The sequence below is a fragment of the Crinia signifera genome, chromosome 9 (assembly GCF_055691185.1).
Source record: "Crinia signifera chromosome 9, ASM5569118v1, whole genome shotgun sequence".
Taxonomy (NCBI): domain Eukaryota; kingdom Metazoa; phylum Chordata; class Amphibia; order Anura; family Myobatrachidae; genus Crinia; species Crinia signifera.
In genome coordinates this window covers 64683337-64710509 of record NC_139225.1, presented here as the reverse complement: position 1 = coordinate 64710509, position 27173 = coordinate 64683337, and the positions used below count along the sequence as shown (strand labels likewise).

Sequence of the window (27173 nt, the reverse complement as noted above, 5' to 3'; positions counted from 1 at the left end):
TGGAGAAGCGAGATGCCACTACGTTGATGGCCGCCATCAATGAATTTGTTGCTCCTGGATCGATGATCGATTCCGATTGTTGGTGGGCCTACAACACGGAGCAGTTTCAACAGGCCGGATATGAGCACACACGTGTGATCCATAGATATAACTTTGTGAACCAGGAGTCATGGGTTCACACGCAGAACATAGAGCGGCTGTGGGGGGCATGTAAATGGCGAAACAAGCGCCAAAGAGGCACCTCCCGCAAAAATTTGCGAAACAAGCGCCAAAGAGGCACCTCCTGCAAAAATGTGGATTCCTACCTGGAAGAATTCATGTGGAGGAAGACTCTGGGCGCTTCTAGTCCATTTTACCACATTCTCCATGCTCTGGTGCTGCTTCCGAAGGCAAATGTCTTCATAGTGGCTCTATATTTCTTCTTTTTTTCTTAATTCATTCTCTTTATTCTTGTTGTTTCACTTGATTTATGTTTATAAATGTAATTAATTAATGTGTTATCTTTAATATTAATTAGTAAGTAAATTTAAAGTTAATCGTTAACACATGTCATCATTACTGTGTCAGATGTACAGATGTAGCGGGATTCATCTTTGCAGGGGATGGCGATGGCGACGCCAGCCGCCATCCCCTGCCCCGCGCCATCTGTATGCCGGAAGGGGGTGCGCGCGCGTCCCCTTCCGACGGTGCTGCCCTCGGTCGCCCGGTGCCCACACCGGGCGACCGCATCTCCCCGCAGTGTCCTCGAGACCCCCCAGCCCCCTCGAACGGGAGGCGGACAGTATTGCGTCCGCCTCGCCGCCCGGATACTGAGACGCGCGTGCGTGGGGGACGCACGCTCGTCTCAGTCAGATGGAGCGCCGTGTTGCTGGCGGATCGCCAGCAACAATAAGTAGAAAAAAGAATACCAACTTAATCCTGGGCGCTGATTGTAGTGATCCCCACACTTTCTTCCCTCATTCAAGAATTTAAACCGGAAAATGAAACAGAGGGGGGGACACACAATAGCGTAATATTGTACACATACAATACACATAAATTATATCAACAAAATATATGATGTTTCTGAGACGTTTAAACTCGTACCCTTTGGAGTTGTCTGCTTAAATAGGCAGACAATAACGCTCGTGCAGGGGCGGTAACGTCACCGAATCGTCATCAAGGATGTCCAATAACAATCAGGCGTACATGCAAGAAAGTTTAAAAGCTGGTATAGCGTAATACCGCTTTGTTTATTTGACATATAAACATAAAAACAATGGTGTAAAACATCAGCCTCTCACCGGATGGAATGGTCTACAAAGGCAATGTAGACAAACAGGCACAGATTAAATTCCCAGGCGTCCCCGGAGCCCACTGTCCAAACCAGTCAGAGTCCAAAAGTTCCACACCTTCTCTCCACGGCCAACGCGTTTCTGAACCTAAATGGTTCCTTTATCAAGGCATGTGGAGATAACATCATAGACCTATCTTTATACCCCTAGTGGGTATGACCTATTTCCAGACATGGATCAGCTATCAACTAAATCCCCTATGCTAAGATAACATAAATTGCTGAAATCCATTCCGTATCACATAAACGGCTCCCGCCGCAATAGAGCCACAGCTGCGACGATCCTTTATTCATACTCTCACTTCCGCATTCCGTCTCCTGGCGGAAGCGGAAGTGACGTTCTGCGTTCCATATCGGGACGGACTCTTCCTGTATTTGCGTTCCAAGTTTAACATAGAGCTCCCGTAGGGCGGAAGTGACGTCTTGCGTTCCATAGTAGGATATTCACTTCCGGAATTTGCGCTCCTTGTTATAGCAATTATTGTTCCTGAGCTCATAATATTTATGTTCCGCTTTTTATTTGTATCAGCTCTCCGTCCGTCCGCCATTTTGTTGAAGTAAATAGATATAGAAGCGAGAATAAAAAGCGATTAATGTTTTTATAACATCACAAGGACAATATTTAGCAGCATTTCATGGAAGTAGCAGCATGAATTACATCTAATAGCAGCATAATTTTTAGCAGCATACCATGGAAGTTTATAGCAGCATCATAAGGAAAGAAGCACAAACAGATAGGCTAATCAGCACAATAATGATTAAAAAAATGTATTAAAAAGAGTATAAAAACAGATAAAATTTATATAACATCAAATGAACCACTTGAGCTCAAAATCTTTGTTTAGGCCCCCCGGAATTAATGTTTGATAGTTAAAAATCATCATCATCTCATTTTTTGCCAGTGTAGTGGCAATGTCGCCTCCTCTACAATTGCCTTTAATTTTTTTGAGAATATAAAATTTTTTAATAAAATCGGGGTTGCATTGATGATCACTTTTAAAATGCATAGATAAGGCATGATTTTCTAGGCCTTTGCGAACATTTCTGATGTGTTCGCCTATTCTTATTTTAAAAGGTCTACTGGTTCTTCCAATATAAAACTTATTGCATGCACATTCAATTGCATAAATTACATTAAAAGAGTGACAAGTTAAAAATTCCTTGATGACATGTTTTTTCTCGTTGATGGTAATTTCTGTTACTTTTTGTCCGATGTTATTTTTCACGGTTTTACACCCCATACACGTACCATATCTATAAAAACCTACAGATGTGATTGTCGGTATTTTAGGTGACGTGGGACACAGACTTTTGACCAACTTATTCTTCACATTTGGGGCCCGCCTGAATATACATACTGGTTTCTCAGGAATTTCGGCACCTATTACGGGGTCTTTCCTAAGAAGGCCCCAATGTTTCTGAATTATTCTCTTTATATCATGATGTTGTGATGAATAGTTGGTGGTAAAGGACCATTTGAATTTTTCATTATCATTGGCCTTCTTCTCTTTTGGTATAAATAGGTCTTCTCTATCCATACTTTGTATTTGGACCAATGATTCCTCCACTCTCTCAACATTGTATACACTCTGTAGGAACCGTTCCGTGCCAGCAACAATAAGTCCGGCTCCATATGTATGGGGTGAGATTTAATAGTATGAGAGATTCAGAAAGTGAGAGATTTGGTAAGAAATCTTCAGGTTTTTTTAAAGCGGCGGTACTTGTTTTCTAGCACGGCCACAACGATCTTAATCGCGGTCATCGGGGGTAAAATCGATGCCATCGCGGGCATCGCGGCCGCTAAAAAATCGGGTGCGATGGGCCAGACGCGATGCCCGCGATTTCCCCATAGAGAACAATGTTAAATGCCTCAATTTACCCGCGATGACCACGATTTCCCATAGGAAACAATGTGAAATGGCTCAATTAAGCCAAATTATCATAGGAACAATAGTAAATGGGCCAAAAACACCCCTGAACATTGAAATGTCCCCCCAAAAGTAGTTGACGCCACCCCGCCATCAATGTGAACCCGAAGCGTGGCGAGCGCAGCGAGCCCGCGAGGAGCGGCGGTACGCGTCCTCCGACCTTTTCATGCCCTACTATCCACTAGGGTGTGGAGTGAGAATAGAATAGTGTGGCGAGCGCAGCGAGCCACCGAGCCCGAAGCGTGGCGAGCGCAGCGAGCCCCGCGAGGGGATGCGGATACCTTCACAGTTATACGTGTCCCCTCGCGGGCTTCCCAGGTGTCCATGGCGACGCGGACACCTGGGAAGCCTGCGAAGGGACGCGTTTACCTGTGAAGGTATCCGCGTGCGCTCGCCACGCTACGGGCTCGGTGGCTCGCTGCGCTCGCCACACTATTCTATTCTCACTCCACGCCCTAGTGGATAGTAGGGCATGAAAAGGTCGGAGGACGCGTACCGCCGCCCCTCGCGGGCTCGCTGCGCTCGCCACGCTTCGGGTTCACGTTCATGGCGGGGTGGCGTCAACTACTTTTGGGGGGACATTCCACTGCTCTGTGGGTTTTTTGGGGGTTTCTGGCCCATTTACCATTCATCCCTATGCTGATTTGGGTAAATTGATCCATTTAACATTGTTTCCTATGGGAAATCGTGGTCATCGCGGGTAAATTGAGGCATTTAACATTGTTCCCTATGGGGAAATCGGGGGCATCGCGTCTGGACCATTTAAGCATTTTTATGTGCACACGACGCGACCGACACGATTTTTCACTATTTTCAATGCATTTCAATGGAAAAATCGGGGGCATCGCGTCGGTCGCGTCGCAGGCCACTAAAAATTACCCCCGATGGCCGCGATTGTGGCCGTGCTAGGAAACAAGTACCAAAGCAGCAATCATTTACACTGCAAAACCAGTTTGATTAAGCAGTGTAAATGATTGCCACTTTAAAAAAACTAGAGATTTCTTACCAAATCTCTCACTTTCTGAATCTCTCATTCTATTAAATCTCACCCATGAAATGGCAGGTGTGAATATGCTCCTAAAACACCCACACTATCCACGCCACCCCGAAGAGTGGCGAGCGGCGGCAGAATGTGGGCCCCCAAAATTTTCATATCCCCGCTATCCATGTCGGCGTGGAGTTGATCTTATATAGTGTAGCGAGCCCGAAGCGTGGTGAGCAGACGCGGAATACATGTAATGTAATCCGCGTCCGCTCGCAATGGTTCGGGCTCGCTGCGCTCACCAAACTATATAAAATCAACTCGACGCCGACGTGGATAGTGGGGGTATGAAATTGTCGGGAGGTCGCGTTCCACTGTGCTTGCCACGCTTCGGGGTGGCGTGGATAGTGGGGGGTGTCTAAAAATCTCATTGCATGTCATTGCAGTGTAGTTAAGTTAATGGCATCGCACCCTATAAAATCGCATGCAATTGCATGCGATTTTGCGTGAGGTGTGATGGCATGCGATGCGATAAGCACGGGGTGAGAGAGCAGTGAATAAATTACTTAGGAAGATCGCATCTCATGCATCGCACGGCACTTAAAAGGGACATGCGATGCGATTTTCTTATGCAGAATAGCCCACTAAGCAAACTGCTTAGTGGGCGCCCTGGTACTACACAAGTAACGTTTTAGCATTAACTTATAGTGAAACTGTGGCAAGGCATGATGGGCTTTGTAGTTTCACAACAGCTGGAGGGCCATAGTATGGACATGCCTGCCCTATTACCCTTTTGACAGCATATGTAATGGTGGTTACTATTATAACCATGCTGTGGTTTGAACATCAGGCTAGGGGGTTCATTCAAACCAACGTATAGTCAGAGCTTCTGAATACACAGCCCCCTTCACACAAACACACACACACACACCACCTGAATCCCTTTGCTACGCTGCAAGGGGATATGAACGCTAAAACATCTGCTCACAAGCGTCCACACAGAGGAAAAATCATTCGATGGTTACTCACCATCAAATTACTTTTCCTCTGATCGCAGCTGAAAGGTCGCCCAGGATTTATTTTTCAGCTCCACGTTGTTGTAGGAACTGGGGCAGGCGCGGACGTTATGTCACGTCCTCCACCCACCCCGAGCAGAGGCAGGGGAAAGCCTGCATTCTCTGGGGCCTGCCCAGCATTTCTATGGGTGTGCCAATTATTTTTGCTGGCACGCCCTTGAAACGCCTGGTGTCCACCCCGTAATGCCCCCTGACTATTAATCAGGCAGCGAGTGCTCCGGCAATTGAACATTTCACCGAAGGCGTTTGCTGCAGAGGTGTGCACACGTGCATTAGGGCCTTATTCTAGTTCACTCTTTCTGACAAAATCCTTCTTAGATGGACAAAACCATGCGTACTGCAGGGGGGCAGATGTTACTTGTGCAGAGAGAATTAGATTTGGGTGGGGTTTTACTTCAAAGTGAGATCTATGTTGCAGTGCAAAAATAAAGCAGCCAGTATTTACCCTGCACAGAAACAAAATAACTCACCCAAATCTAACTCTCTGAACATTTTACATCTGCCCCACCTGCAGGGCACATGGTTTTGTCCATCTAAGAAGGATTTTGTCAGAAAGAGTGAACTAGAATAAGGCCCTTAGAGACTATGCACATGCGCAGACCCCCACCATGGACAGAGTGTCCGAAGTCGCTGCTCAACCAGCAGGTCTGAATCGGCCCCTAGATGAGATCAGCACCATTTCTAAAGCTGTTAAGCAAAGTCATCAGATATTACATGTGAAATAAATATAACACTGCAAAATGTTACAAATAATATATGTCTACATACAAAACACTAACTCATATAAAACCAATATAACAAACTATTGCCACAAAATCCAGGATTTGTCATTGTTGCAACTTTCACTTTCCAGAACACTGTATTTGTTTGCTGGCAATATAGGGTTAATAATAATAAAAAAAAATATATATTTTTCAATGTTTCAATGTTTATTTGGAACACAAAGGCTACAATTTGTTATTGTCTGTATATGACTGCTCATAATTCTTTATTACCTACAGTGGATAACACTGGCTGGACCAAGCTGTTTGATACCATCCAGAGTGCCAGGGGCAGTCAAGCATTGGAGGATGAAGAGATACACAATTCCGAGTGTTGTAAGTCAGTCATTTGTTGGAGTAATAATGTCATTGTGATATGTTAAAAATAAGATTGAGCATGCTCTTTATGATTCCATTGCTATGGCTGTCATGTAAGTAATATAATTATTATGTTTTGCATTAGATGTATTTGCATTGTGCAAGCAGCCTTTAAAGACCCAGGTGTAGGTTGTAAGGTTGCCGGAGTAATGGTATACAGGATATGTCCGGTCTTTACCAAGTATCATTAAAGTGTACCTGGCTGTCCAATTGCAGCTCTTGTTCTTGTAGTCAAAGACAGTGTACATATAGATGGGGCGCCTCTCAGCCAGCGCTGGGAATCGCTGGCGAAGTGGCGCTCCATCTGACAGGTTTGGCGGATGGCGGCAGCTGGTGGTTGGCGATTCGCCAGGACCAGCTCCAACAGGAGCAGCTCCATCTGTATACCACAATAAACATTCTATCGGCATATGTGAGACTGATTATAACTCCAAACGTTTTATCTAACGAACAACTTAACTTACCTAGAAATAATGACACAGACAACTGAAATGCCATTAAAACCTAATATATTTTCAACTTAAATAAGAATGGTGTCAGAAAAGAAAGAATGTCCAGCTGTTCCAGTGACATTACATCTTAACGCTTATCCCATGTCCACGACTTGCCTTTAACTTATCTAACTGGCCCCGTCAATAAAATGTTGAGGCCCCAACTCTCTTCCCAATACACAGAAAACCTTTGCCAATAACCCCCAATAGGGTAGGTCAGACTAGACCAGTGTATTGTAGAGAGTGCACCTCCATAAAGCAGTGCAATAGCCACTGGACTGCCAGGGACACAGGGAGGTTGACAAACCCCAACAGGCAAAAGAAAAGAAAAAATAAGGTCTAAATGAGGGCGGGCGGGTCGGGAATGCAGGGAAAAAGATCCTATCTAACAGTTGGGCAAAATGTCCTTCATTCCACCCACATCAACAAAAATTGGCTACACTTCTTAGGTGGGTATTCAATCTGGGCCACTATTTATGACGGGGGAAATAGCGGTGAACGCCTATTCAATGCTGTCTTTCCCGACAGCATTGAAGAGGCAGATCGACAGAATGGGCCCGACTTTAAAAGCAGTCGAGCCTGTTTTGTCGATTTCGGCCGTGAATTGTCACGATCGCGGCCGAATATCGACAATCCACGGCCGTTTACGCAGACACACCCCATTTTCGCAGATCAAAAAGTGAGACATTGAATCGCACCTGGCAATGTGCGGTCGAAGAAAACGAAAACAGGCCAGGGTCACGGCTGTCGGGCCAGCTCGACAGCCGTGACCCGGGATTGAATACCCCCCTTAAACTGTTAACTCTAAGGTCCCCTGCTGTGGAGCTTCCCCAATCTCACACAATTGTAGGAGTACATACAGTACTTGCTCCTGCTCATACAAGTACTCGCCCATCTTTCATTATCTCTAGGTGTAATACCAGGGCATACTTGCCTAATTTTGAAAAACAGTTTCAGGGAGATTATAGTTGGTAATATAATTTTGCACAGCACCCCATTGAGGGGGCGTGTCATGCTCCTCCCAAAGGGCATGTCTAGTTCCATATATGGAGATATTGTGAAAAGAGATTGTGAATGTGGCACCTAGAAGCGTGGGTGTGCATTGCCACGTCTGAGAGGAATCTTTTGAAATTACTTCTATCCAAATGTAGATGAGCCCCAAAGCAGTTAGTAAGAGCTACTATACTTGGTAAAGTGCTGGGAAATGGTGCTGATAATTCAATGAAAATGTATCTATCTCTCATTCCTTTTTTCCCTAAAAATGCAACAGTGTAATGTGGGCTAGGGGAAATGAGGGAGATTGCTAGACTAATAAAGGGAGAGAGGGAGATTGCTTCTATTTCACGGAGTCTCCTGCAGAATGCAGGAGGGTAGGCAGCTATGTACCAGGGTGATCTGGATATATACAGTAAGACCAATAGCTCCTACACATGAAACTTTGAGACTGTGTCAGAGCTGTATGCTAATGTCCCTGCAGCTGTGAATGTGTGCACAAGAGCAGTGTGAAATATGCGAAGGCCACAGCCACCTGGATTGGTTTTATAATGCCCATAGCAGCTTTGCTAGTCCCAGCAGCTGTTCACAGAGATGCAGCATTGGTCGCAGATCAGTTGATTATTTAGCTACTAAGAAGCCCATTTGTCATGCAGCATTGACATAGAAAGTGAGACACTGGAGTCAAGTGAGATACATCCCATAAATAGTCAGGCTAACGTCTGCTTTTTTGCTGACATTCCCGATAACCACATCCAAAAAGTCTCTGAATGTAATTCTGTTGTAGCACATGCACAGTGCAACTTGGATACATGTGGAATCGGTTAATAACCACTCAAATGTAAAATCATTGGGTTTCAGCACAAGTTTGAATCAAGCCCCTCATATCTGGTGGATCAATTGATGTAATCTGTCAGACTTCCTATAAATAGATGACTAAAAGTAAAGATGTGCTTTATAGCATCTGTTTGAACAGCATTGCAGGCCCCATTTCTGTGTTCCACAGCGGCACTTTGACACAGCACGGGTGCTGTGCGTCTCCTTCCTCTCCCGACACGCTGACATCAGCCGCCTGTACAACTCAGTGTCAAACTGACACTGTCAGGTATCCTCCGGCGCCTGTGCCGCTCTCTCACTCCTCTTAAACCTCATATTTTTTTCCAGGACACTGCGCTACGGACACACGCTAGGCAGTCTGTCCACAATCTGCCTCCCACTCGATTCTGGGATATCCCGGCTCTCTCTGACCTCTCCACCACTACTACAGGCAAGTGGGGAGCAGCAGCACACGACCAGGAGAGGGGATTTCCACACTCCATCTTCCCTGTCTATCCTTGAGAATCCCCTGTACCCGCCCAAATATCGCTCACCCTCCACCTCTGCTGCTGGCAAGTGGGGAGCAGCAGCATACAGCCAGCGGCCAGGGATTCTCACTATCTGTCTCACCATTTCTACACAGGTAGACACCCCTCCTGAATGTGGAGCAGGACATTTCTGCGCTGGTATTAACCAACAGAAGTCCTTGCGACCTCTCCTTCAGGACAGCAGTACTATCTTTCTCGGCTAACCCTAAAAAGCTCCACGGATCTGTCCAGAGGCAACTACCTCTGCTCTGGACTAGGATACACAAACATACATCCTGGGATTGGAAGAGGGCACTATTTTCACTATTTCTACACCCCTATCCCTGTGTCATATTGACTATTACCCTTAATTAAATACCAATCAGAAATTATTGTTTGGTCGTTGAACTAGAAAGATTGGGTGACATTCTATGCTATGTGGTAAAATCTGCATCAGCCCTGGAGCCCAGGACCCCGGACCAGCCCCGGAACCAGGACCAAGGCCCCGGAACCGGACTCTTCTGTCCAGGAGCCCCAGACCCAGGATCCAGGGACCGACCTACGGGCTCAAGGTAGGTAAGTATCAGTGTGTGTGTTATGTATGTATTAAACTTTTATTTTTCAGGGTGTCAGTGTGTTTTATTTAACTATTTTTGGTACTGTAGAACTACAAGTGCCAGCGGGCCCTTTAATGCCCCGCATGCTGGGACTTGTGGTTCTCCAAGTCCCAGCATGCGGGGTAGGTTTGCTGGGACTCATAGTTCTACAGTAGAAAACAATAGTTTTTAATCCTTTTTTTACACTTTGCATCAGCCCGATGCCCACCGCCCAGGGCCATCGGGGACAGCCCCGGACTTTCAACATGGGCTGGTAAGTCCTGGAGGGGGGGACCCCTTCTTTGGGGGGGTCCCCACTTTCCCAGGACCCTTGCCCATGCTGACCAGTCAGGGGGAAAATGCTTTGGCCGCGGGACCTTATATAATAAGTGTCCCCCCGGCTGTGGCATTACCCTGCTGGCTGGTTGGGTCTGGTGCTGGTTCTTAAAATACGGGGGACCTCTAGTCATTTTGTCCCCCGTATTTCGGGAACCAGCGCCGCACCTTGAGCCTGGTGCTGGTTTCATTAAATCAAGGGGACCCCTATTTGTCGGGGACCCTGATTTTATGTCACCAGCACCGACTCAATGAGCCCGGGGCTGGTTATGCTCTGGCGGGGGACCCTGCGCTGTTTTTTTTTATTTTAACTGTTTAAACTTTTTTTTACACCAGAACCCTGCACAGATCACAATGATCTGTGCAGGGTTCTGGCTAATTCGCCCATCAGAATCTGGTCTGATTTTTGGGCGAATTATAGACACAGTTTATACAAATCGCATACCATTAAATATGCGATTTGTATACTTTTTAATGTGAAAACATCTGGATGCGATGTGCTGCAAAAAGAAGCCATCGCATTTCCAGTGTGTCCAACTTGTTGGCCAAAATCGCACTTTTTTCACATTTCCGCAGCTCATTAAATATGCGAAAATGGAAAAACATGCGATTTCGGCCGTTTTTGCGAAAAAAATCGCAAAAAAAAAATACCGCAAATCATAGAATGTCACCCATTATATTCTATTAATTAAGGTGTGCCGCAGCACGGCAATCGTACCATGTCTATTTAAAACGAGCAGACTACACTCTCCTTTTTATTTTTTACATATTCTGCACTGCAATTCAGAGCAATTAATGTATAATTGACTATAAGTGCATTCAATAACTGCTAATACTTAGCTCATAATCATTGCATTACCACAGTGTTTATTAACATCCAGTAAAAGACACAATAAGTAACTGTTGACTGTAACATATATTTTAGTTACTATTCAACACTAATCAGCAAGCCATCTCTAACTTTTGAAACAATATTATCTTGATTGCTTAATTGAACAATTGAATATTGCCATATATCTAATTCTGAAATACTGAGTTTGTGTGCTACAAAGAACTGTTTGCTTTTGAAATATAAGGTTACTTAAGGGTTATTCCCCTGATTGTGCTCTTTCTATGAATAACAGCCATTTGCATGAAGCTATTAAATAACCGTGGCTTGCAAAAGAAATACTTTTGCATTGTTACCAGCCATCTGCCTGAAGTTATTGAATAATTGCGGTCTGTAAGAAAAATATATTTCGCATTTGTTGCCATTAGTTACCTCTAAAGCAACCAGAGTCCAGTCTTGTTACCGTACATTTAGAGGACAAACTGGTCTTTGGAAAGTGGATACATATGGTACACAATTTTCGCTATATTAGGTAAATAAAAAACATATTTTGTATTTGTTGCCATTGGTTACCACCAAAAAGTGGATATATGTGATACAGAATTATAGTACTATATTATCCACGAATTATGTGTTTTATGTTGAGTGTGTCCTATTTTATGCTTAAAATATTTTGAATTATATTAAAAGCTAAGTTTTAAACAATTTTTAAAAAGTAGTGCCCCCACAAACAGAGAGTACTTTTTCTTCTTTTCTCTAGTACTGTGTTTACTCTCAGGGGAGCATCTCCACCAGCCATTGTATCTATATTTATAAGTACAGCACCCCATCGTTAACATTGTGGAAACATATATTTGTATCTCTATTTATTTCTAATTGTGTTAGTAACCTGTGCACCGGTACCCTCCCACAATCCCCTTTCCCCTCGAAATAACCCATTTCTGTTATACCGATGTACTATATATCTCCATCCTTTTAGTACTGGATGTTTACCCTGAGCACTGCCATTGTTGGAAGCGAATTGTGAACTGCACAAGCCAAGGACTACAGTTTGTCCCTCCAGTATCTGCTAATGTGACAGCTCTGTAAGTACAAAGTTCCCACAAGGATCAGTAAGCTGGGACAGCTGCATGCACAGATATATCCTTCGATATTGGTGATGAAATGTAACTATTTGCTGTACCATGAAAGTATCAAAGGATGGACAGCACTGCAGTAATGATGATAGATGACCAAAAACATACAACAGGTTACTGCCACATATTTGCATATCTTATACATGATTTAATACTCGTATCTCTGTCTCTTTAGTTATCTGAAAGACAATAAGATCAAATCAGTACCTGATGGTGTCTTTCGTCTGTACCAGAACTTGGAGAAGCTGTAAGTGATCTAGAATGTACCAATAGTTATCAGTGAGAACCGAAGCTCAAACGTGTTACTTAGGCTGTGTACACACGGGGGCAATTTTGTCTAATATCGCGGGTAATATGGTCGCTGAGCGACCATATTGCTCGTGATGGGAGTGTGCATATATCGCCGGGTGCTCGCTCCCGATTTCTCCCCCGTAGTGATCGCTGGTCGCATGAACATGCTCCTGCGACCAGCTGATTTCCACTGCCGGGCTCCCCCGGCAGTTTCTTTTTCATCAGGTCGCTGATATATCCCCCCGTGTGTACGGGGCTTCCCAGTCTACTTTATGGGGGACATTTACTAAAATGGGAGTTCTATTTCAAATGGGATGTTGCTATGGGTAATCAAAAAGATACTATCTATTATCTTCTAGAAGGAGCTAAATAAATAAAAACGTTGATTCTGATTGGTTGCCCATAGCAACATCCCATGTAAAATAGAACTCCCATCTTAGTAGATTGCCAATTGCGAGTGCACTATTTATATTTAATATGCTGTCAAAATGATTGCTTTCAATTAAGAAAATGATTAAAGGAAAGGATACTTGCTAGTCTGTATTGTTTTTACAGTGTTTTGGAAGGGACTGTGCCAAATACCTGTTTTTTTGGGTACTTGTATACTATCTGGGCGCCCGATATATATCGCATCACATGCCACTAGTTAAGGCCTGATTACAATGTTAAATGCACCCCCATGCCCGATTTTTAATTGTACACCCACCCTGATGGGTGATTAATATGTGAAATGCCCCCCCCCCCCCCATTGTTAACGCCACCCCAGTATCAACGGCAACCCGTGGCGAGCGCAGCGAGCCCGCGAGGGGCGGCGGTATGCGTCCTCCGACCTTTTCATACCCCCACTATCCACGCTGGTGTGGAGTTGATTTTATATAGTGTGGCGAGCTCAGCGAGCCACCGAGCCCGAAGTGTGGCGAGCCCCGCGAGGGGTCGCGAATTACTTCACATGTATTCCGCGTCCCCTCGTGGGGCTCGCTGCGCTCACCACACTTCGGGCTCGGTGGCTCACTGTGCTCGCCACACTATATAAAATCAACTCCACGCCGACATGGAGAGTGGGGGTATGAAAAGGTCGGAGGACGCATACCGCCGCCCCTCGAGGGCTCGCTGCGCTCGCCACGCTTCGGGTTGGCATTGATAGTGGGGTGCCGTTAACAATGGGGGGCCATTTAACATAGTAATCATCCATCAGGGTGCCTGTACAATCAAAAATAGGGTCTGGGGGGGCATTTAACATAGGAATCAGGCATCTGGGTGCCTGTACAATTAAAAATCGGGTCCAATCGCGTTGCATTGCATCGCATGCGATATGATTGTATGCGATGCAATGCGACGCGATTTTTTAACGTGCGATGAAAAAATCGGGCACCCAGATAATACACAAGTACCGTTTTTGATGAGATGTGTCATGTAAGCAAATCATTTGCCAATAATAATAATAATAATAATAATAATAAAAACTCATCAATACAGACACGGTGACATAGATTTGGCAGATACCGGTGGGCCAATCCGCCCCTGTAGGTTTTTCACTTTTTTTGAGCCATGTGCTGACAGGCTATATTACATGCCCTACTATCCATTAGAGTGTGGTGGGAGAATAAAATAGTGTACCGAGCATAGGGAGGCACCGTGCCTGAAGTATGATGTGAGCAGCGAGCCATGCGAGTAGACATGGTGCACCTTTTCAGTGTCAACATTGGGGATAAAAAAGTGAACTAATGCTTGTATTGACAGGTATACATGGCAATAGCGCTCAAATCTATTAGCGTAAGGGGTGTCACCATTGGTTGAGTTGACCAATGAGGGGTAAGTGGGACTATGGGGAGCTGCTGCGTATTGGGTATGTCCAGTACCCTGTGAAATTAACCGGAAAGGAAAGATTATACTTAGCGCTCTGTCTAGAGTGTGGGAATCTATCTGTAAGAGAATATCAACCACTAAAGAATGAGAAGAAGTCAGTGATGTAAAATGATATGGTTTTTATTAATTAATATAAATTAATGTGAAATGCGAATGTGCAGTCCTGGTTTCCTCACAGGAATAGGCCAGCGAGGTATCACTCTGCCTGGTCTTAGTGCGGCGCTTAAGGGTATCTGAAGGGAACCCTTTAAACCATAGATCCCATTAGGGACCTATGTCCAATAGCAGGTAACCGCAGCGGTCTCAGGTGGGGGTGGGAAGGTTGTGCTGGAGTACTTGACTCAGCAGCACTGCGGGATAGGATGGTCTGTAAGTCAATGATGCTTGGTGTCACTAGCAGCTGTTGCTGGTAATGAACAGTTCATGTGAATTATGGTCAATGGCAGGGGGCTGCGGAGATATAGTTACGCCACTGGTCAATGGTGTGTGTGGTAAGCTGTGAGCGGCGTCCTGCTCACCCTTCGGGTGGAGTGCGGCACCTTCTGCTTCCAACTTGTGGCTCAGGAAGGTGATAGCCATGCTCAGCGTCAGGCTCCGGCTCCACAGACCTGCATCAGCGCAACTTCTGGGTCCACACTGTGGGGCAGATGTGCAGAGAGAGTTAGATTTGTGTATTATTTTGTTTCTGTGCAGAGTAAATACTGGCTGATTTATTTTTATACTGCAATATAGATATCAGGGTTTTTTTGTGTTTTGAAGCTGGATCTGTTAGGGCACATTTAGCATCACCCCTGGACTGATATGGCACATTGGCTGCACCCCATGAATTATACGGCAGAATTGGCTCACCCCAGGAATTATATGGCAGACTGGACTCACCCCAGGAATTATTCGGTACAGATGGCAGCTCCCCTGACCTGATACAGCATACATGGAATTATACGGCACACATGACAGCAAAAAAAAAGAGAAAACCTTTTAATTCTTTTGATATAATGGTCAGCTCCCCAGGAACTATACGGCTGATTTAGCAGCACCCCAGAATTTTTATATGACCCACTGGGCTCACCCCAGAAATTATATGACACACTTGGCTCACCCCAGGAATTATATGACACACTTGGCTCACCCCAGGAATTATATGACACACTTGGCTCACCCTTAGACAGATACAGCACACAGCCCTTGCAGTAAGGGTGGGGGGACTTTTTTCTCTTTTAAATAAAAAAATGTCAGCCCCCCAGGACTGATACTGCAGACTTAGCAGCACCCCATAAATTATAGATCACTCTTGGCTCACCCCTGGACTGATAGAGTACCCCTGGAATTATATGGCACACTTAGTAGTTGTACTTTCAGTACTCTTAGTATACTGCATACCTCCCAACAGTCCCGATTTTAGCAGGACAGTCCCGATTATTAGGGCCTGTCCCGCTGTCCCACCCGCGGGCTGCAGTGTCCCGCGGTGAGGGGGGGGCTGTTGGGAGTCCCCCCCTGTCGGCTGCTAAGCAGTGGGGAATAAACGCTGTGCGCATGCGCACAGCGTCTATTCCCGCAGCCAGGGGGCTGAAGGCATGGCTAGAGGCTCACCTAGCCTCTGGGTCATGCCCCCATAGCATCAAAATGGGGGCGTGGCCTTGCGAGAGAGCTGCGAGTATAGACCATGCCCCCAAAATTAGGCCGCACCCCCCGAAAATTTTGACGCGCCTTCGACGCACATCAGCTATATCCCAGCTCCGGCGACCACAAAGTTGGGAGGTATGATACTGTAGTTCCTCCACAAGTAGTTCCTCCTTAGTTGTAGTTGTACCATGGCCTTTACTAGTTCCCCATCAGTAGTTGTTCCCCTTAAGCAGCCCCAAGTAAGTTAGGCAGCTTCTGTTACTTCCCTCATTAGTTTGTCCCCCATTAATTAGATTTTCTCCCTGCAGCCCCCCATAGCAAGGGCGTAACTACCATAGATGCAAGGGGTGCAGCTGCTATGGGGCCCAGAGCTGAAGGGGGCCCGTTTATAGTGTGTAAGTAATACGTTTTACACACATTTATCACCATCAGTTGCTTAATAGGGGGCCCTTACAAACTTTTGCTATGGGACCTATAAATATCTAGTTACACCGCTGCCCCATAGCTTCCCCTCTCTGCAAACAGCACGGACACATCCATTCTGTCTAAATGTTAGGAGGAAAGCTATAACTGGCCCTGAGCTCAGGGAAAATGCAGTTTTAAAACCAGAAACAGCCAATCCCTGCAGCACACAGCGACAGGCCCCTCAATTGGGATCAATACGAAATCCCGGCGGTTGGAATCCCAACGGTCAAAATACTGACGCCGGAATCCCAACCGCCACAATGCTGACAAGGGGGGGGCTTAGATCACCCCCCCCCCTTGCGGGCTCGCTGCGCTGCCTCTATGGGTGTCATGGACACTCATAGAGGGACAAAGTGCCGGCATTGCGACAGTCGGGATTCCAGCGTTGGTATTTCGACCATCGGGATTCCGACCGCCGGGATTTTGACCGCGTCCCCCTCAATTATCAATATGTGCTGCAGCTGGGAATTCTGAGAACAGCCCAGTCCAGCTGATTACACCAGCTGGAACTGCTCTCAGAAACCACAGTTCTGCAGGCAGAACCCAACAGCAGCACTTCTGGCTACCCATAGGTACCGCGGACCAGGAAATGACAGCAGCACCTCTGGCCACACAGAGGCACTGCAATCTGAATATAACAACAGCAGCACCTCTGGCAAACTAGGGGCACTGCAGACCAAACAATGACAGCAGCACCTCTGGCCACACAGAGGCACTGCAAGCTGAATATACTGTAACAACAGCAGCACCTCTGTGCAACCAGAGGTACTGCAGACCAAACAAGACATAAATGGCAGTCCTGACAGTCTCTCACTGGGCAGAGCAACAGTTCATTCGGGCACCAACAGGACATCAGACTTGGACAGGACCTCCGACATGGCAGACACTGGATTTTGGTCAATCTGAAAAAAATTTCACCGCAATTGACAGCCGTCACGGCAACCCTCAAGACATGCCTAACGACAGGCACAACCACATCCTCATGCCCGAAGGCAAGGGCAGGCGGGACCACATGCCCGAGGGCAAGGGCAGGAGGGACCACATGCCCGAGGGCATGGGCAGGAGGGACCACATGCCCGAAGGGATGGACAGACGGGACCCCCTCCTGGGGCTGGACAGACGGGACCTCCTCCTGGGGCTGAACAGATGAGACCCCTCCTTGGGCTGAACAGATGGGACCTCCTCCTTGGGCTGAACAGACAGGACCTCCTCCTGGGACTAAACGGACAGGACCTCCTCCTGGGGCTGAAAAGACAGGACCCCCTGTCTGCTGAGGCATCGGCCACCCCTCCCGGGGACACGCCGTCATCTGAGGCATCGGCCACCCCTCCCAGGTACACGCCGTCGGCTGAGGCATCAGCCACCCCTCTCGGGTACACGCCATTGGCTGAGGCATCAGGCCACCCCTCCTGGGTACACGCTGTCGGCTGAGGCATCGGCCACCCTTCCTGAGTACACGCCATCAGTTGAGGCATCGGCCACCCCTCCTGGGTACACGCCATCAGCTGAGGCATCGGCCAACCCTCCTGGATACACGCCATCGGCTGTGGCATCGGTCACCCCTCCTGCGGTCAAAACATTGGATGCGGTTTCGAGGAAGTGCACATCGGACACCGCTTCGGGGGCCTGTATTTTCTGATTCAAGTCTGCTAGAACACGAGCCAAGGCCATGATCCGATCTGCCAGGACTTGATTGCGGTTATCAGGCTCCATAATGACACACAGCAAAGTTCACTGTTCTCCCTCCAGCAAGTCAGTATGGCCAGTTTTAATGTTAGGAGTCCCTGTGGACTACAAGACAAATGGAAATATACTTGCTGGAGTAAAAGACAAACGGAGGCTGGATGGATGTAACTCAGTGCTTTATCAGGATAATAAAACAGGAACAGGTTACAGGACTCAGGTACAGGACTCGGCGGTCGGGATTTTGAATGCCGGGATCCCGACCGCCGGGATTTCATACTGAATCCAGCTACAGCACTACAGACACGGCTGAGAAAGCTATAACTGGCCCTGAGCTCAGGGCAAATGCAGTTTTGATACCAGAAACAGCCAATCCCTGCAGCACACAGGGACAGGCCCCTCAATTATCAATATGTGCTGCAGCTGGGAATGGCATTCTGAGAAAAGCCCAGTCCAGCTGATTACAACAGCTGGAACTGCTCTCAGAAACCACAGTTCTGCAGGCAGAACCCAACAGCAACACCTCTGGCCACCCATAGGCACTACAGACCAAACAATGACAGCACCACCTCTGACCACACAGGGGTACTGCAAGCTGAATATATCAACAGCAGCACCTCTGTGTAACCAGAGGTACTGCAGACCAAACAAGACCTAAATGGCAGTCCTGACACATGCGGACTGAAGATGGAACCGATCTCCTGGACTTCTGTAGAGTCCGGATCTCACAAGAATACGACAGCAGGAAGATGACGTTCGGTCTTGTTTTTGACTCAGATTATTGGCAGGACAGAAGCAAGCTGCTCTGAAACACCTCGGATCAGGTAAATCTAGGATCCGAATGCGCCGATTCTAGTTTAAAATACAAACCCTAACCAAATGTAATTTTCTCTGCACATGTTACATCTGTCCCACCTACAGTGCACATGGTTTTGTCCATTAGAGAGAGAATTTGCATTTGCGAGTGAATCAGAATCAGGACCAAAGATAGGACTGGTCAATATCTGCATATTTAAATGATCATGCTATCCAAGCCACTAGTGTCACCCAGATGCTTATAGTTCTGTACAACTAATTGTACAAATCTAAAGCCTAGTACACAACGCCAGCCTCTGTGCTGACCGACAGGCTTAAGCATGATCGCTCAGCACCTCACGTGGCACTAGCGATGCAACGTGCGATGCTGTGTGCTGAGCGAACGTGCTGAGCAGGGTTTGGTCTACTGTCTATAGGCAAAACTCCGCAATCTAGCATGAAAAACAGTGCAAGCATACACATAGCGATAACTTAGAAATGGGTCTGAAATCTCCCCATGTGTATGCCCCTTAACTGTGTAAGAATAGCCCACAGAGGAAACTGATTACCTGTCATTGCAAATATTCTATTTGCATCTGTCGCAAATAACCCATTATGTTTATAGTCATTTGTCTCTTTTTATTTATTTTACTTCTAGCGCTTAATGATAACAGATATAGGGCCTGATTCAACAAGGCTTGCTAAGCAGTGGTTGCTCACTGCTTGCCGAGCCCTGATATGCCACCCGGCCAAAAACACCCATAAAACACTGGGAGTTCCCCTGCTCCAGCCCCGTTTCCACCTCCAGCTCTCCCTCCCCGCAAGGAACAGCCCGGGTTAGTGTGTAACTGGGCAAAATCGTTCAGTGCCGGAGTTTGTACATGTGCAAAATGCGAATGCGCAAACCCAACCATCGGGGCTGGGGCCGAATTCGGATCGCTACGATTGATCAGGAATCGGACCCATAATATTGTATCCAGTGCAATCCAACTGGGATCAGCAGAGTTCATTGCATTTTAAAGATGAAGGACAGAATTACAATAATCCTTTTTTTATTTTCATTTTTATTTATTTATTTTATTTACAGCTTTCTTCAAAATAACAAACTCCGGTCCATCTCACGTCTGACGTTCTCGGGACTCTTCAGTCTTAAGATGCTGTGAGTTTTGCTTTTTCTTGCTTTACACTTTTTGTGGCAGACTGTATAATATGTGTACACATTTATAAGAGCACCCTTGGAACCAGTTGTAGACAATAAATGTATGCCGGAGAATTCTAACATTTGTATGTAAAAATTTAATAGAAAATACATTGACGATTTATTACAAACAAAATGGTAGTCTGAGGACACTAGGGGAAGTTTACTAAGATGAGGGTTCTATTTCACATGGGATGTTGCTATGGGCAACCAATCAGAATCTACTTATTTATTTAGCAGCACCTTATAGAAAATAAAAGATTGAATCTGGTTGGTTGCCCATAGCAACATCCCATCTAAAATAGAACTCTCATCTTAGTAAATTTCGACATGGACAGTATAAGTGTACCGCGTCCCCTTGCATGGCTCGCTGCACTTACCCTGCTTCGGGCATGGTGCTTCACTGCACTCGGCACACTACTGTATTCTCCCCCCATGTCCACTGGAATGGTATTGTATGAACAAGTCCATTTAAAAAAAAAAATTTTTTAAACTTATGTCAACCATTCTCATGTTGACATTTCCCATGTCGACATTTTGCTTATGTCAACATTTTGACCATGTCGAACTAAGCATGTCAAACTTTTTCACGTGTCAACCAATAGTGGTTGACCTAAACACTGTAGAAAATCCCGTATTTCCTCCACCTAAGATTTGCTCTGCATTGTGATTCATATTACCATCATGGGGCAGCAATATAACAGTTCCCATTCATATAAAACTGACCCAGAGACATACAGGCAGCCATCTGTTAGTCTCCATTTGGTGCGGCTGTGTTTTCATGAGTATTGGATAAGCTAACAACATGGCTGCCTCAGCTTTGTCCATGCACCAGTATTATCCATTTAAATTGACACAATTATAGATTACTAGTTACCAGCTATCAAAATGACAGAAAAAAATAACAGCAATGCCACCGTCACCAGCTGTGCGCGCCTGAACGGAACAGAATCTAGTGACTTCCGGCATACACAACACTTGAATTCTCCCCATAGTGATGTGGATCAGTGTTATAGTGTGTACACACGGTGAGACTTTACCTTCGATTTTGACTATATAGTTCAAATCGAATCGAATGGACATCAAATGTATTTTATTTTTGCAAAATGCAGATTCAATATCGATGCGCACTCCTGTTTATTGTAAATCAAATAGAAAAGTAGACTTGCCAGGCAAGACTACATAGTATAAATCTAATGTCAAAAAGTGAAAATCAAAAAGCAGTAGAGAAATCGAATAGTACAAATTGAATAGGCCAAAATCGAATAAAAAAAACAGGTCTCACCGTGTGTACACAGCATTAGACTTTTATTATATAGGCTATATAGAGTGTATTCTATATTTAAGAATTTGGTAAATTTGCCTATTATTGCATTTTACTTGATCTTCAGTGAATCTGCTGCCAAGGGCTTGAGTTGAAATATTATTCCATTCCGGGAGGGTAGGCAAGCCTGACAAACTGTATACTTTGTTTCTGCAACCATTGGTCAGTTATTTCATTAAAGATAAAGTGTCTCCATAAAGTCCTTCTTATTGCACCTCCTTCCTCCTACAAAACACTTGACCTCTGTAACACTATACTTCTGTGCCAGCTTCCTTAGTGACAATCGGATCAAGACCCTGAAGGCTGATGTGTTTAAGGATCTTCACTCCTTGGAATGGCTGTAAGTTAGAAACATTGTACTCTGTAACCTTATAACCATATTATTATCCTATTCAGCATTTCCTACAAGACAACAGTATGGTCTAACTAATGTTTAATGCAACACCATGCCTGGGACTTATACATCTTTCTTGTGTAGACCTGTCTGAAAGTATTAACATCTCAATGACAGAAACCCGTCTTCGGTGGATATTGCTTTACAGACAGTATATTCCAATATATTCTTAGCCCTTTCGGGTCTGATTTATTGTAGATTGCATTTGTCTTCCAGATGTATCCTAATAAGTCCATACATACTGTATAATAGGGCCTAATTCAGAGATGTATGCTACCCTGATGTTTAGCATCATGGCTAGTGGGAGGACTGACATGCTTAGGATGTGTACTGGGCATGTGCACTGCTCCATCTGCAAGTTGAGTGCAGATTACCCAAACTACCACATGATTGAACTGTTGTGGCTTATTTGAGCGGGGGCAGGGGAGTGGGACTGGAGCAACCACTTTCAGTATGCAGAATCAACATTCATTGCTGCAGCTTGTGCCACATTTTTGAGTGCTCCAATTACAGACCAGTCAGTATAAACACCAATATTGCTGCAGAGAAAGGCTACCCATTAGCACTCTGACTGCTCCAATCCCTGTGCACAAGGTACATGCAACCCTCAATGCAATGTCCTACTACTCTCATGATTTATCCCAGAGCCCTCTACAATCACCAAAGAGCATGCTTATCACCCGCACCCTAGTAAAGCGGGCAGGATGGAGAGATAGCCACAGGCATTCGTGGGTCTATGGGAGAAGGTGGGGCTAAAATTATGGGATTCACTTGATGATGTCAAAGGTCCTGCCTTGCTCCCAAGGTTCCATGCAGGTTGCCACTCCAGGCTTCTACTGCAAGGGAGAAGTCAAAATTTGGTACAGTAAGTGCAGTTTTCTTCCCACCTATACAGGTATGCTGTACTTTAAAAACAGAAGCCCTCTTCAGTGTTTTATACAAATGGCATTTCATTTACCCATACATAGTATCAAATCTAAGTTATAACACCAGCATCAAAAGAGCTGCTGGGGTAGACACTGACTTTTGAAGCTAATATATACACACAAACACACACACCCACAGAGAGAGAGAGAGAGAGAGAGAGAGAGAGAGAGAGAGCTCCTGGAGACTTGGCCAGCTTCTAGAGACTACCTACCCTTCCAGAGGCCCGGGAGCAGCACATGATTTTTGAGAGCCTCCCAGCCAATCCAGGATTAGGCAAATATGGTCCAACATCTTATCAGGACCAGGGGCTAATCCTATGCATCTTATTTTCCACATACATGCACCTTAAATTGACAGTAACTATATAAGTAAAAGCAGAGGCAGATTTACCACTGATTTACTGGACAGAGCTTACTGTGCAAACAGCTTTGCTATACAACAGCGTCTCTGCTGATCAAATGATCCACTTTCCGATCTGCCCATTTGGGTCCTGCTACAGTAATTTGCGGCACACTACAAGGTCAACTAGCATTGTAGCGTCCATTGTGAAGCATAAGAAAGGAGGTGGAGCTCTGGGGACAAATAATGCGTGGTTAAGGAGTTTGGGAAACTCTATTCTAATAAGTGGGATAGTCTGTTATTCTTATGCAGTAGTCAGGGAGCAAAATATTGTAGGCAGAGTGTTCCTCTTGATGAATTAGTGGTGTGGGGCCCTTGTTGAGTCCTACGATGTAGGGATATCTGCTGGGATCCTATCTCAGTGTGAATAGTGGAATCCTACATCTTCTTATTCATGTTGTACCTCAAATACCAGGGAAAGGTGTATCAGCATTGATTCAATAGTATTTTTAAATAGATACTGGCTTATCCTGTAGTTCAGGTTCATCCCACAGACCCTATGACCCCTTAGTCAATCTATAGATATTACCTTGCAGCAGTGGCGTAAGTTCGTTCCCACTACCAACTATGGGGGGGGGGGGGGGGGGGATAAATATTGGTGCCCCCCCCCCCACACACCACCTTATAGAAATATATGTATGCATGTGTGTATGTATGCATGTTATGTGTATTATGTTTAAAATTTAAAAAAGTGTGACGTCTATGGTTCTGCAAGAAGGGGGAGTCAGCCGCAGAAGCGATATCAATGGCTTTGAATTAACTAATTCAAACTTGCAGGGGAGGAGAGTTGCCCCGTTGGGAGCAGGAGCCTGCTGGCAGATGACTCCTTTGCCTCCCAGAGTTACGCCTTTGCCTTACAGGAAAAAGGCATGATACAATTTGCTGTTTTGGGTAGGTGAACGCTTCATTAAATTTGTGTTTGAGCTTATAGGCAAAGCTGGAAAAAAGATTTTCTACACACATTTGTTTGATTTATGACTCGTAGCACAAACCTCAGAATTACTGGAAAATCCGGTACTCTTTACCTAGAACGGCGCCCATCGCGACCATCGCGACCATCGTATGCACTAGAAAACGGGTGCGATGCGATGCCCGCGATGGCCGTGATTTTCCATAGGGATCAATGTTTACAGTGAGATTGGACGCGATTTTAGTGTTCAATGCCTCAATGCCCGCGATTTTTCCATAGGAAACAATGTTAAATGGGCCACAGAGCCCAAATAGTCACCCTAAAGTCTGAAATGGCCCCCACAATTGTTAACGCCACCCCACGATCAACGTCAACCCGAAGCGTGGCGAGCGGCGGCGGTACGCGTCCTCCGACCGTTTCATACCCCCACTATCCACGTCGGCGTGGAGTTGAGAATAGAATAGTGTGGCTAGCGCAGCGAGCCACGAGCCCGAAGCGTGGCGAGCGGACGCGGATACCTTCACAGGTAAACGCGTCCCTTCGCGGGCTTCACAGGTATCCGCGTCCGCTCGCCTCGCTGCGCTCGCCACACTATTCTATTCTCAACTCCACGCCGACGTGGATAGTGGGGGTATGAAAAGGTCGGAGGACGCGTACCGACGCCCCTCGCGGGCTCGCTGCGCTCGCCACGCTTCGGGTTCACGTTGATCGTGGGGTGGCGTTAAAAATTGTGGGGGCCATTTAAGACTTCAGGGGGACTATTAGGGCTCTGTGGCCCATTTAACATTGTTTCCTATGTAAAAATCGCGGGCATTGAGGCATTTAACACTAAAATCGCATCCAATCTCACTTTTAACATTGATCCCTATGGGAAAATCGCGGGCATCGCGTCGCACCCGTTTTTTATGTGCATGCGATGGCCGCGATGCCCGCGATTTTTTACCCCCGACGCCCGCGATGCCAATCGCGTGCGCCGTTCTAGGTAAAGAGTACCGAAAATCCTATGTAAATATGCTCTGCCAGGATATGCACTATGGAGAACTTGCATCATCAATTATAAGACCTCTCTTTAATGTGCTGTAAAAGGATGTCTGGTTTAATTTTGTCCTGCAATATCATGACGCACTAGAATTTATTTATTAACAGTTTCTTATATAGCCCATCATATTCCGTTGAGCTTTACAAAAGGAGACAGTGATACAACAAACAGGGTATTTACAGACAGTCAAAAGGTAGGAGGGCCCTGCTCTCAAGCTTATAGGGAAATAGGCATTGATACATAAGGATAGGTACTGTAATCTTTTTTGTATTAATTCCACCAGAATGCAAAGTTCCTGGTGTGCTGTAAGATACGGTGACCCAGCAGTTTGGCCATGGGTCAGGAGGATGGAAAATGTGGAAAATAAATAATTGATATGTGTGGACTGTACAGTGGGGATGTGATTAGATAGGAACGGTATATGAAGGTTAAGTGACTGGTTCTGGAATTTGCTAAGCTTGCCTAAAGAGGTGAGTTTTCAGGGAACGCTTATAGGTTTGGAGACTGGAGGAGAGTCTTATTGTGCTTGGGAGGGCATTCCACAGAGTGGGTGCAGCCGACAAAAGTCATGCAATCGGGTATGGGAGCGAGTAATGAGTGTGGATGAGAGACGCAGATCTTGTGAGGAGCGTAGAGATTGGAAGATATTTTGTGATAAGAAAAGAGATGTATGTTGGTGTAGTTTGGTTTTGTGTGTAAGTAAAATAATTTTGTATTGAATACGGTGGAATACAGGTATACAATGAAGTGACTGACAGAGTAGCTTTGCAGACTATCAACGTTTGGCTAGGAAGATTAGCCTCGCAGCTACATTCATGATGGACTGTAGTGGTGAGAGTCTGTATTGGGGAAGGCCAATGAGGAAACTATTGCAATAATCATTGTGTGAGATGAGAGCATGGATTAGAGTTTTTGCAGTGTCTTGTGTAAGTTAAGGGCGAATTTTGAATATGTTTTGTGGGAAACAAAGGAAAGTTCAGAGGCAAGGATAACACCTAGGCAGCGAGCTTGAGAGGTAGGAGTGATTGTCATATTCTCAACAGCAATATAGATATCAGGTTGGAAACTACTATTTATTGGTGAAAATATAATCAATTCTGTTTTTGAAATATTAAGTTTGAGGTGGTGAGATGACATCCAGGATGAAACAGCAGAAAGGCATTCAGAGACACAGCCCAATACAGATGGGGACAGGTCCGGGGAGCATAAGTAGAGCTGAGTGTCATCCTTATACAGATGATACTGAAATCCAAAAGAGCTGATTAGTTTACCAAGAGATGAGGTATAGATTGAGAAAAGCAGAGGACCTAAAACTGAACCCTGAGGTACTCCAACTGAAAGAGGTAGCGAAGAGGAGGTAGAATCAGAGAAATAAATACTAAAACGGTTAGATAGGTAGGATGAAAACCAAGAGAGGGCTGTGTCTTTAAGACCTAGGGATTGTAGTGTCTGTATGAGAAGTGTGTGATCAACAGTGTCAAAAGCAGCAGAGAGATCTAGAAGAATTAGTAGTGAATAGTGGCCTTTAGACTTAGCAGTGACCAGATAATTCACAACTTTAGTCAGTGCTGTCTCTGTGGAGTGTTGGGGATGAAAGCCTGACTGAAGTGGGTCCAATAAATTGTGCAAGTTAAGAAAGTTTGTGAGGCGACTGTAGGCAAGTCTTTCAAGTAGTTTGGAGGTCCATGGAAGTTGAGAGATGGAACGGTAGTTTGGGAGAGAGCTTGGGTCAGAATTCTTTTTTTTAGAATCGGAGTAATAACTGCGTGTTTGAACAATAAAGGAAAGACACCAGTAGATAAAGAGAGGTTACGGTTTTAGTTAAGATTGGGATGAGCCCAGGAGACAGAGATTTACTTATTTGTGACAGCATAGGGTCAAGAGAAGAGGTAGTAGAGTGGGAGGAAGAGAAAAGTGCAGATACTTCATCTTCATTCGTGGGATCAAATGTAAAAGTAAATGCGTCAGAGGGCTCAGGTATGGAATTGAGCAGATCACCAACTGAGTTGGAGCATACCAATTCATCTCTGATCTTGTCAATCTTATCCCTGAAGTAGGAAGCAAGATCATGTGCATG

The 27173-nt window shown here is 45.5% G+C and overlaps 1 protein-coding gene across 1 annotated transcript in view; it reads left to right on the top strand.

Annotated features, from left to right (window-relative positions):
- LOC146035592 (relaxin receptor 1-like) overlaps window positions 1–27173 on the top strand; it is a 474765-nt gene that overhangs the window by 297573 nt on the left and 150019 nt on the right. Inside the window, exons 3-7 of the mRNA XM_083159131.1 lie at window positions 6321–6416; window positions 12026–12131; window positions 12358–12429; window positions 19993–20064; window positions 21696–21767. Of these exons, the coding sequence (XP_083015257.1) occupies window positions 6321–6416; window positions 12026–12131; window positions 12358–12429; window positions 19993–20064; window positions 21696–21767 (418 nt within the window). The remainder of the gene's footprint in view (window positions 1–6320; window positions 6417–12025; window positions 12132–12357; window positions 12430–19992; window positions 20065–21695; window positions 21768–27173) is intronic.